General features: G+C 23.6%; 3 protein-coding genes across 3 annotated transcripts; 2 read left to right on the forward strand and 1 right to left on the reverse strand.

The window, feature by feature from the left end:
* Positions 1-249: 249 nt before the first annotated feature.
* SRAE_2000319200 (Clathrin adaptor, mu subunit family and Clathrin adaptor, mu subunit, C-terminal domain and Longin-like domain-containing protein) lies at positions 250-1,566 on the forward strand (the record flags this gene model as incomplete). The annotated part of the gene is made up of 2 exons (XM_024654356.1): positions 250-1,434; positions 1,477-1,566. The coding sequence occupies 2 exons, from the start codon at positions 250-252 to the stop codon at positions 1,564-1,566; spliced, it is 1,275 nt and encodes a 424-aa protein (XP_024507736.1).
* Positions 1,567-1,992: 426 nt separating this feature from the next.
* Positions 1,993-3,399, forward strand: SRAE_2000319300 (ATP synthase subunit s-like protein; the record flags this gene model as incomplete). Its single annotated transcript, XM_024654357.1, has 2 exons — positions 1,993-2,194; positions 2,261-3,399. 2 exons carry the CDS (start codon positions 1,993-1,995, stop codon positions 3,397-3,399), a joined length of 1,341 nt encoding a protein of 446 aa, XP_024507737.1.
* A 209-nt stretch (positions 3,400-3,608) lies between these two features.
* SRAE_2000319400 (Disco-interacting protein 2 homolog C) lies at positions 3,609-12,217 on the reverse strand (the record flags this gene model as incomplete). Its single annotated transcript, XM_024654358.1, has 6 exons — positions 3,609-8,399; positions 9,472-9,527; positions 9,635-10,024; positions 11,084-11,230; positions 11,625-11,888; positions 12,058-12,217. The coding sequence occupies 6 exons, from the start codon at positions 12,215-12,217 to the stop codon at positions 3,609-3,611; spliced, it is 5,808 nt and encodes a 1,935-aa protein (XP_024507738.1).
* Positions 12,218-13,566: the final 1,349 nt, after the last annotated feature.

Here is a 13,566-nt window from a genome sequence, read left to right on the forward strand (position 1 = left end):
ATAAATTCTCAATATTTTAAAGTTCTGTGAAGTGCATTGAATTTGACAAAATAAGTTTAGAAAAAAATAATATATACTAATATGAATAAATAATTTTATACTTCTTAGCAATTTTAAAATTTATTCAAATGTGTTAAATTTGTTTAATATGTAAAAAGAAATTTAAACATATTTATTCAAAAATATAATCAAATTTTAATATTTAGAAATAATAATACCCGTTATAAAATAATTATATTTATAATTAAAATGACTTGTTCAGCAATATACTTTTGTGATGAAAATCGAAAATCTTTAATATCAAAAATATATCGAGAAACAACTAGTTCAATAACAATTTTTCGTGAATATTTATGGAAAAATCAAGATGCACTTGAAAATATGCCATTTTTTATTTTTGAAAATAATTTTTATATGTACATAAAAATCAATGATATTTATATAATAGGAGTTATGGAAGAAAATAATACTTCTAATGTTATGCTTATTATAACATTTTTATATAAAATTAAAGATTTGTTGGTGTCTTTGTTAGGTGAATTAACAGCTATAAATGTTAATAAAAATTTAATTTACATTTATGAGTTATTAGATGAAATATTAGATTTTGGTTATCCACAAATATCTGAAATTAATGTTTTAAAAAGTTATGTTATGCAGAATGGAAAGAAAACTAAAAGACAGATTATGGTACCTCCAACTGTTACAAATGCTGTTAATTGGAGGGTACCAAATATTTATCATCTTACTAATGAAGTTGGTGTAAAATTAACAGAAAAAATTGACATTACCATTAATAAAGAAGGTTCTATTGTAGAATATACAATTAAAGGATTTATTGACCTTTTTGCACAACTTTCTGGTATGCCAAAAGTTACATTTAAAGTGTGTGAAAAATTTAAAGAATTACTTGGTACTAGAAACATTTATGATCACCGTGGTTTTCATTTAGATAATATTAAATTTCATCATTGTATTTTTATGACAAAATTTGAAGACTATAAAGAGATACAATGTATACCACCAGAAGGAAAAACAAATTTAATATCATATCAATTGACACCAGAATTTTCACTCAAACCAATAATTGAATGTAATTGTACACTATTAAAACCTAGTTCTTCAAGAGTTATATATAATTTATCTTTAAAATCAAATTATAGAGCATATCGATATGCAACTTTTATACAGGTTGCTATTCCAATATCAAGAGATTGTTTTAATTTGAAATACACAAGTTCTTTTGGTAAAATTATTCATCAAAAAGATAATAATGCTTTGATTTGGATGTTTAAAAATTATCCTGGACAAAAGGCAAGCCATTCAAGAGCTGAATTTTCTTTATCTACAATTAAAAGTGAAATTGAGGAGAAGATTCCGAGAATTTTAACTTTACAATTTACAATAAATGATGTTTTAATGTCAGATGTTTCTGTAAGTATTACTTTTATAAATTCTGTTATTAGTTTTTTTTAGATCAAATCTGTAAATATCTCAGAAAAGTATGATGTAGTAGCTTACTGTCAAACAAAAACATCATCAGGAAATTATACTATTCGTTTCTAAAATATAAAATTATATTTTTTGTTGACTATTTTATTAGATACTTGAATAAACATAATTAAATTTGAATATTTTTTTTAATATATATTTTATATTTTTATTTAAAAAAATTTATTAACAGATTTTTTAATTTACAACCAATCAATCAACATGAAAAATTTACATAACAATATAATGTTTCCAATTATTTTAATCAAAAAAAAAATGACATGCAATAATATAAATGAAATTTCAGAATTACCAAAAAATAATAACGAAGTAAATAATAATAAAACTGTATTAATTAATTTATATCTTCCTATTTAAATAATTTTTAATATTTATATAAATATTTTTAAATACATTTTCAGAAGTTATTAATAAATAGAGGTACGGCCTTAGAAAAAGAAAATATTTAAATTGTTTTATGTATAACTTTTATTCGTAAATATGAGTAATCCTATTAATTTGATTAAAGTAACTAGATCTCTATATAATCCATCCAGAAATTCTATACATTTCTGGAAACAATTTAAACGTTGGCAAGAAATTGAAAAAGAAGGTCTTAAAGAAAAAAAATTAGAAGAAAGAAAGAGAAGTTATATCAAATTAAATGAAGGATTATATATTACACCAGAAAAAGAATCTGACGGTAATAATGATTTTTTTTTCTGTTGATTTTATATATCATATTAAAAATATTTTTTAATAATTTTAGTAATGCCAAAAAAAGATCTTGAAGATATGACAAGAAGAGAAACTGGAGCTTTGTCAATTGAATTTTTGACAAGTCATACACAAATGAGATATCTTGATCATTCATTTGATAATATTAAAAGATGCAAAGCTTATGAACATTTTCAACATCTTCAGTTTGATCAACGTTTTATACCTGAAAGATTATTATTTCTTGGTCCAGATTTAGCTGCTGCTTATTTTATTGTTCATCGTGGTGGGACAATTAAGTTTGTTGGTGATAATGCTTGGATTAGAAAAGATAAAAAAGGAAGATATTCTTTACCACCAAGGCGTGTACCTGGTTTATATCTTGAGGCAATTGATGCTTCAAATACAGAGTTGATGTTTGAAGGTTTTGATAATCTTTATGATTTAACTAAATTAAGACTTTTATCATTGGCAAATTGTAAATATGCTGATGATTGGACATTAAGTAGAGTTGGTACTATGTTTAGTGAATCACTTGAAATGTTAGATTTATCAAATTGTAAAAAAATTTCTCCCAAAGGTTTAATGGGATTAAGAAGTTTAAAAAATTTAAAGTATCTTCGATTAAATGGTTTAAATGATCCACAGGGTATAGCTAAAGCAACAATATTATTAGAAGAAGCCATACCTAATTTAATTGTTATGGGTGTTGATTATGAATCTGCATTAGAAAGTTTCCAAAAAGAAGCAATGTTATTAGAACATGAAAGAGCTTCTGTTGATGCCAAAGGAAATATACATATAGAAGATGATAATGGTAATTTATATTATGTTAAAGGATGTATTAATGAACGACCAACTGTTGATGATAATGATTTACCTATTGTTACAAGTACCATAAAAATGGATGTTCCAAAGATGTCTGATATTGAGTTTGAGGAACTTGATAGATTAACTCAAGGAAAATTAAGGCATCTTTTAGTTGGTTCACCAAGTGCCTATAGTTGGACGGAAGCCACTGAACAAATATTATCTTTTGAAGAAAAGTATAAATTAAAACGTGGTGAAATTGTTGATCCAAAATTATTACCGTTAAGCAAAAGGGAAGATGTAATAAGAGAAGTTGAAAAATTAGAACAAGCTAGATTACAAAAAAATGAATTAAATATTAAACAAATAAGTTCTTCATAATTTTTAACAAAAATTTATTTCTTTTTTATATGTTTAGTGTTTTATTATTATTATAGGAAAATATATAAATAATTTAAAATGATTGTGTTATAATTAATAAAAAATAATATGTTTTATTTTTTATATTTGAAAAAAAAAATGTAAAACTAATGAGATAATATATAACACGTTTTTATTATGTATAAAAAATTATTACTATCCTTTTTTTTTTACATATTATAAGCAATATATATAGGATCTAATTCTTCTCTTAAGAAAGAATCTCTTAAATGCATTCTTTGTTTTTCTCCTCTTGTATTTATTGGAATCATACCCGGATCAATAAGTACAACAACCCCAACTATTAAATGATGTTCCTCGAGAATTGAGGAAGTAATGGCTGGTACTAGATCTAATGCTTCTGCTTCATCACCTTCCACTTCTGCAACTATCACTAAACGATTTGTCCATTTAAAAGCAGCACTTTCAATTATCTTGCGATGTGTTTTAACTACTGTTACTTCTATATCAACTGGATGATATCTCATTCCTCTTAATATCATTGTTTCGTCTAATGAACCAACAACAAAAACTGCATCATGTAATTCACCATTTGCAGTTATTGAACTTGTTTGTTTTAAGAAACCCAAATATCCTGTCCTTGCAAAGACAGTTTTTGTATCACCGGTCTTTAATTTAGCATTAAAATGATCTGTATGTAATGTTGCTTCTTCACCAAATATTGAAAAATACCCATTTGCATTAAATGGTGAAGAAACCCATATTTCACCTAAATGACTATCAGCACATTGACCTTTTGTTTCTGGATTAGCAATAACTACTTTAACACCTGGTAATAATTTACCACTTTCCATTAATGGTACACTATGTGGAGATCCTTTTTCAACAAGGGAAACTCTATCATTTCTTAAAGCTCTAGCATCAACATAAACAGTAGCTGGATCTGGTGAAGATGATCCTTGCATACATATACCTGTATTAACCCGACAACCAAAAGATGTTGAAATTGCTCTACTTTGTAAACCAAGTGGAGCAAATAATTTGGCAAATGCTGTACATAATGCAACTCTTGGTCTTTCCTCTGCAACAGCAACACATGTCCTAACACAACTTAAATATATTCCTTTTTCTTTTAATGAATCTATTTGTGGTGCTAATTCTTTAACACAAAGTTCCATAACACCATATGAACAAAAAACATCACGTACTTTATGTTGAGAGACAACAGATAAAAATAATGATGGATTAATTTCAACTTCTTGTGGTGGTATTATAATAGAATGATAACCAGAATAAACAGAACTTAAAACAAATAATTCAAAACCTAAACCACAATATGGATCTAAAGATAAGGCAACATGTCTTGATTTATATAATTCACAGGCAACTTTTAATGATTTACATTTCATTATAACTGATGAATTATTTATAATAATACCAGCTAATTGTCCAGTTGTTGAAACATTAAAATCAAGATAACAAATATCATTAGGTCCTCTTTTACCAGTACTGAATATATTCTTTTTTTTGGTAAATGATGATGAATCTTCAATATCAAAAATATTTGGCCATGCTTTTGTATCAATTCTATGAGCTGCTTCTTTACTTTTTAATAATTTTCCTATATTTGATGATGTTAATATTGCTACACTTTTTGATATATCAACCATTAATCTTACTGTTGGTAAAGTTGATTGAAGATTACTTTGATGTGGTGGTCTAATACATACTGGAATAAGATTAGCTATTAAACAACCATAAAATGCTGTTATTAAATCTATACCAGGTGGAAAAATTAATGCAACATGATCTCCTTCATTTAAATGTCCTTTTTCTAATAATAAAAGACCAATTTTTTCAGCTTTTTTATACAATTGTCCACATGATAATGATTCTACTTCAATACCCTTAGAATTTATTAATGTATATAAAATATGATCTGGTGATGTTGTAGCAAGATCTTTTAAAATATCTATTAATAATTTATTATCATCAGATGAATGTTGTAATTCTCTTCCTTGTGCTCCTGCTATTCTAACACCTTGTACAATATTACCAACAAACATAGCTGCTGGACCAACTTCACTTTGTTGTGGTTCTCTTGGTTTAGGTAAATTTAATACACAATTATGTGGACACATTAATAATGTTGTTGGATGAAGTGTACAATCTAAAAATCTTTGTCTTGTTTCTGATACATGAATTCCACCAAGTGGTGTTTTAGGTAAATGATTTGCTGGTACAAGTGCTAAACAATATATACCAACTTGATGAATATTATCTACAGCTTGTAGAACTTTTGTTATCCAATTAAATGCTTCCTCTTCTTGAACATCTGGTTTTTGTTCTGCAACAATACATATTCTTTCATCTCTTAAAACATTTATTGAAAATACTGCTATTCTACCTCTATAAATAAATTTCATTGGTTCTACAGCTAATACAGTTGCTATAATATCATCAGCACTATGTGATCTTCCAGATACATTCATCATTGTCGATTTATTACCAATAACAAATACTAAACCATCTGGACCAAGAAAACCAATTAAACCACTTCTTACATAAGTTAAATTACCAATTGGTCTTTCATCAGGTCCAAGTGGTTCAACTTTAAATGTTCCTGAAGAAATACCATCTAAACCCCAATAAAATGATCCTGTTGATGGTGATGAGATACATATTTCACCGATTTCATCTGCTTTACAAATTTTTGGTATTCCAGAAACTTTAACAACAACTAATATTCCACCAGGTATTATTTGACCAGCATCTTGTAATGTTAATGATGTTAATGATGTTTCTTTATCAACACGTACAACTGAATGTGATAATGCTTCCATTGATAGGACTCCTCTACCACTAGGTGTTGATGATGATACACTACTACTTCCAGTATCACTAGAATATTCCATAACAAATGGTCTTCTTATAGCTATTAAACCACTTTCACTACTTCCAGCACATGGGCATAATACTTCTGGACGAAGACCTCTTTTTTGAAATATTGAACAAAATTGATCACAGGAGGATAAAGACCAAGGATTAGCACCATCAGCAATAATAATACTTTTAATGTTATTTAAATTAATATCTTTTTGATCTTTAGATGCTAATAAACTCCAATGTAAATCTCTACTTTTTAATACAACATGACTAGCATTTAATTTTGTTGCAGCAATCATCCAACAACTAGGATTACTTTTCATTAAATTATAAGGCACAAAAGCTACTCTCATACCATTAAATAATGATGTTAAAATACTTGTCCAAAGGCCAACTTCTCTTTTAAAATCAAGAACACAAATAATTGTTTCACCCTCCTTATAATTCATTGCAGCAGTAATTGATTTTGAATGAGATATTATACTATTTCTTGTTATAGCAACACCTTTAACATATCCTTTACGATCAGTTGAATGTTCAATATATCCAATACTTTCATCATTAATATTTCTTCCACAAATATTCCATTCTTTTCCTGGTTTTGAAACATACTCACTCATAACCCATGTCAATTTTGGCCAACTTTTTAAATCAATCATATCAGATGGATGAAGATTGGTACCCTGTGAAGAGGTTGTTGAACATTTCTTTGGTAAACTTTTAAAACAATTTTCTGTTGTTAGGGCTGTTTTAACACCACAACTTCCAAGTAAAAAACCAATTTGTTGAATACCAGCATCTTTTTTACTACTAGGAACTTCAATAGGAACAGGTATTAAACCACCAATAATACAACCATAAAAAGCAGTAATAAATGATAATGGTTCATTATTAGAAAATATTAAAGCAACCCTATCACCAGGTTTACAAATACATTGTCGTAAATTTTCTTTACTTATTGATGATTGATTTTGTGAATGTCCAATTACACAATTACTTGTAATAGTTTTAGTTAATAAAGTATATGCTATTTTATTTGCTCTTGAATATAATTTACTATAACTTAATGATTGTAACATTTTTCCATTATTATCTAATAATATTCCACATAAATTTTTAGGTGATGTTGTACCATATCTATGGAGAGCAGATTCAATAGAACGTGGAAAATTATTTAAAATACTATTTAAATTATTTGTTGAATTTGAATTACTATTAGATGATTGTGGTGTTGGTATTGTTGATGGTGATGATATAGGAAATTCTCCTCTAATAGGTTGTATATAAGAACCTTCAGGTCTTGGTGCATTAGGATCAACAATTTTAGCCATAGCCTCTAATTCAGCATCATCATCATTATAATATTCATGTAATGGTTTACTTCTAGGTCTCTGTAAAAAATGATATTTTTTTAATATTAAATTAGAATGCATTTTATCAATATTTGGAAGATCAGCTATTCTTATACTTCTAACATTTCTTCCCCCTACAGTTATCATTTTAGTTTTTGTAAAACTTTTTAATTCATTATGAACAAATATAAATCCAGCATTTGGATTATTTTTAGGATACATTATTATAGAAGAATCATTAAAACTTTTATATTTTTTTTTACGTTGTTCTTCAATTTTTTTTGGATCAAATATAGTAATAACTTGAGATATATCATAAGATAATGGTAAATTTCTAGTAAATGATGATTGAATTTTACCATTAATTGTCGTTTGTGAAGAATATTTTGTCTTAAGATTATAACTATTATTATTATTATTATATAATGATGGTGGAGGATTATGTGCCGTTTGATAAATAAAACGCCTTTGTTTAAGGGAATTTGATACTGATGTTTCAATTATTGTATTAGATTTAGATCTTGATGATGATTTATTTTTTATTTCATATCTTCCTCTTATTGATAATAATTCATTAATTTTTTTTGTATCATTATCTTTGATATCATTAAAAGAATTTGATGAGGAACTCCAAACATTTTGATTTAAAGATTGACACATCATACTTGTATTATTATTTTTTTCATACTTTTTATTATCATTATTCATTTTATGGGTAGGAATAATTGTAGAAGTAGCAAGAATAAACATTATATAATCAACCTTTAATAACTTGTTTTTATATAAAAAAAAATAAATGGAATGGAAATAAATTTTCTTAAAAATGTTTTGTAGTTTTAAATATTTAGAAAAATAAAAAATTTATATATATATATATATAAAGTAAAAATAAGTATTTAAAAAAAAAGAGTAGTAAATTCTAATAAAAATTGTAATAAAAAAAATTAAAGAATATATTTTATTATAGTGATGAATGAAAAATTCTTGATAAATCTTTTATTAAATATATATAATATATGTCACTTTTTTTTACACAGAAGAGGGAGAGAAAATATTTGAAAAAAAAAATAATAAATATATTAAAAGAATATATATTCTTTGTTAATATGTATATATTTTTATTTTATTGAGGAAATATATATATATATGAATGAATGAATGAATGAATGAATGAAGAATAAAAATGTAGACATAATGCTTTGGAATTGAAGGATGATGAAGAAGAAATAGAAGAAGAAAGATGATAATGAGTTTGGCGGAAGTTTGCTATTTTGTGAGTATGGTGTGTGAAAAGAGGATATATGAATTGTCAAAGTATGTGATCTGTTATATTATCAAGAACAGAGAGTTTAAATAAAATTTAAAAAAATGATGATTTAATTTTAATGATAAAAGAATGTTTATTTTTATGTGATTTAATAGAAATATATAAATATGTATCTTTTTAAGGGATTAAAATAAAAATTGTATATCTCTCTTTCTAAAACTAATTGAAAAGAGGAAGATATAGTAATTACCACTTAAGATATTATAAAGTGTCAATTTAAAAGATAAAGAATAATGTTGTTTCAGAAAGTGTAGAGAATTTACATTAATACTAATCCTTTTTGGAGAAAAATGAGAAGAAGTAAATAAATAACAAATTGCCTTTATAATAATAATTGCTTGTTAAATTAAAGAGAGGAAAAATTTAAATGATAATGATTGAAGAGAAAGATAATAGTAAATAGTAAGTATAGAAATTTAAGAATACTTTTTTTTTCCATTTATTTTTTTTTACTAATTTTAGTTATATAAAAAAAATTTTTTTTTTTTTCAATTAAAATAAACTAACCTGTAGTGATTCTAAAAGTGCTTGTATTTTAACAGAAACTTTTAGTGGTTTCATAGCTAAAAAAAATATATATTAAATTAAAGAAAAAAAAAGTAAAACAAAAACCCAGAAAAAAAAAACAACAATAAAGTAATACAATTTTAAGTAAATATGTGTAACTTACGTAGTGAATTATTTTCCAATTCAAGAGATTTAGTAGAATTTCTACTATCATTAGTATGATAAGAATTATTAACCTCCTGGCAACTGGAATTATTTGGTTCAGAAATATTTATTGAAGAGAGAGACTCTCCATCAACATTACTTTCTTTAATATTAAAATTTTGATAAACATTAATCTTTGATTGTGATCTACTGTTAATAGTACATGAATCATTAGATGATGTTGTATTTGTTGTGTTGGAAGAAAAAGTACCAGGAGATTTCAAAAAATTAACTAAATTATTACTACCAGGTTCCATTTCATCTGCAATTGAATTAGCTATTAATTGTTGAAGAACTGTTGGTGTGGAAGTTTTTAATGAATTATTGTCTATTTCTAGCTCAATTTCATCTATAATAATTAACATAAATATATTAATTACATTATTAATGTTAAGAATTATTATTAAAATATTTAGAATTAAGTATTTTGTTTACCTCTAAAAACTAATAAAATAATATTTTTATTTTTTTTTTTTAAAATAGTGTTTTTAATACTAAGACAACATACAATATATACATAATTTTTTTATATAAATACAGGTGTGATTTTAAAACTAGATAAAAAATATATTATAAAATTATAGAATGTGCTAGTATTATGAAATTCTGAAAAAAAAATGTATATATATGAGAAAATAATATGTATGTAGTAATATTATATTACATATTTTAAAAAAGAGGAAATTAAAAAGTATTATGTAGTTTAAAAATCTATCAGTAAATTTAAAAATATGTACATAAATTGAAAATAGATTAAATGTAAAAGTGGAAATAATTGATACAGTGGCACTTATAAAATTAATTAATAAATTATAAAGTAATAGTAGTAATATCAACTTGTAAAAAGAGTAAAAATCAATGAATATTAAAAAAAAAGAAGTATATTATAAGGCAAAAAAAAAACCAATTATTATAAGACATTAAAAAGCATTTAACTAAATAAATGTGTTTTAAAAAAGATAGAATATATATATATTTAGTCAGGAATATTATTATTTTTATTTCTATAAAAGAAATAACAAAAAAAATTGGAAAGAATAATCTCAATTAAAATTTTTTTTTACTAATAAATTTAACATTTACAATTACTGTTAAATAATTATATATTTATTACATTATAAAGTTTTTAGTAATACACATAATCAAAACTAGAAAAAAAATTTTTTTTTTCCATATTTCGTAAACAATGAACCTAACATTCTAAATATGTATAATATCATATTGCATAAAATTATTGTGTGTTTTATAACATATACATCTAATCAAAAAAAAAGTATGAGGTGGTGAATAATTTTTTTGTTTATTTAAATAAAAAGGTGAAATAACAAAATAATTCTTTTTTAAATTAATAATAATTTTTATTTTTAAAACCTGTTAAATAAAAAAAAAAATTAATATGTCCTCTTACCTGTGATGCTGTTTTCCTCTTTGTTTATATTACTAATAGTAATTATTTTATCTAAGGTAAATGTATCAGTATTTTTGTTACTTTCTTTTATCTTATCTTTACACTTTTTTGTGGTAGGTTTTTCAATATCAAATAAATTATTTTCTTCTAAAATATTTTTAAAAAAAAAAATTATTAAATTATTATAACAAAAATAATTTTTAAATATATATGTTTGTTTTTTTTAAATAGTTAATCATTATCTTCTTAGTACAAAAAAAATGTCTAAAAGGGCAATATTTCATCTTTGTAAAAATAAATAAATTTCTTAAACTTTAACAATAAAAATAATGTATATATTGAAAAGAGAAAAAGTATAAGAAGAGTAATTTCTTAAAATTCATTAATCATTAAAGTAGAGGTGTGATTAATGGAGGCCACTGGAATATTGAATATAAAAATATTCATTAAAAAGGGATAATATAAACTAATAGAGTATCATAAATATATTGAATAACAAAATAATTGAGAAACAATATATAATAAAATTTTTAGAACATACCTGATTCTTGATTTACAACTATACAACTATTTTCATATATTTGTTGATCTTCCTTCTTTTTATTAATTAAATTAATGGGTGAGATTGAAATTTCAGTATTTTTATTATTAGTTCTTTCACTATCACAATTGTTCCATTGCCTTAATGCAGCTTGAACTGACTCGTGTCTTATTTCTGATTTATATCTTGATTCCTCTCTCGTTAACCTTCTCTGATTTCTTCTTTTTGCTCTTGTCTGTGGAGTACTTGAAATTTTATGATCTTCTAAAAATGTGAGAAAAAAAATTTTTTTAAATAGTAAAGTAATAATAAAAATAAAAAAAATTTTAAATATGTAATAAAATTAAGCAATTAAAAACAAAGTATATATTTTAAATATTTATAAATGATAATGTGTAATATATACATTTATGATAAGATAATTTATACTTACGATTTAATTGCGCTTGAATATATGGACCAATTAAAAGTAATTTTTTCTTATCAAAACCTTTCTGTGTAATATCACCCTCTGCCAATTCTAACTCTAATTGTTTTAATTTTATAAGAACATCATCTGGTAAAACACCTAAATCTATCTCTTCCTGAGGCATTATATACTTTTTTTTTTAAATATATTAAATATTTTCTAAAAATAAAAAAAAAAATTAAGATATTAATAAATTATTAAAAAGTAACATAATGAAATATAACGATAAAATAATAATTGTATTTTAAAAAAAAAAAATATATATATATATATATTTAAGAAATAAATTATACTTAAATATATTACAATTTTCAATGTCATTTTAATGATTTTCAATATACATAAATCTTTTAGTGTGGAATATAAAGGAAAAAAAAGACCAATTACTATTTCCTTAATCAATTCTCCTTTAATTGTCCCGAAGTTAGTGTAATTTGTAGAAGTGACAAGACATGGCAATCGTTTCTATTATAAAAGAAATATATGTATATATCTAATATTTGTCGATCAATATACATATATATATATAAGTATAAAGATATATGGTATTAATTTTTCTCATTTACTTATATTCATGAAAATCGATGTTTTTATAAAACAATGCTTTTTAGGATTGTTTCAAGGACATTTAAGATTTTATATTAATTGACTATAGTATAAAAATATTCTACTAAAGGGTATATATTTTATATATATATATCAATATCAATATATAAACATATAACATTCTAATCTTGAGTTATTTTCTTTCTTGTTATAAAGTATGTCCTTTTCTTTTTCATCAGAAAACATAACTTCATATTCTCTTTATCTTCAATTGAAAGAAAAGTATATGAACTGATATTGTGGCCAGAATAATAATAAAACTCTCATGTTTCTGATAAGTGAGTGTATCTTTTCATCTTATCAGAATAAGTCATATACTACTACTAGAACCAAATACTAAATATATATATATATATCTATATATTGAGATTAAATAGTATGAAGAACATCATTGGTAAAAATAAAGTTGAAAAGTTAATAAAACATAAAAAGTAAATAAACTCTATTTAAAAAAAAATGAAAAAACAAAACATTAATTACTTTTTAATGTAAACTTTATTTTAATATTAAAAAAAAAAGTTTTTATAAATAATAATATTATTATAACACAAATGTACAATTGTGTTACAATTAATAATAAATATATAAAAATTTTTGTTAAATAAATTAAGGAAATAATAAGTTAATGATGGGTAAAAATAAAATGGCAATAAAAGTATACATCAATTATTAATAAATATTAAAATTATTAATAATGTCGTCACACCTGCAATTTCTTTTCTTTCACTCTGATCACTCTTTATCTGATGGTAGTTTTTAAGTATATTTATTGTAATACAACCATGAATAGTAACTATATATATCTAAATATATATATATATGTTATAATAATAAATAATATATTAATAAAAAGATAAATGGCATAAA

The sequence above is a fragment of the Strongyloides ratti genome, assembly GCF_001040885.1.
Source record: "Strongyloides ratti genome assembly S_ratti_ED321, chromosome : 2".
NCBI lineage: Eukaryota > Metazoa > Nematoda > Chromadorea > Rhabditida > Strongyloididae > Strongyloides > Strongyloides ratti.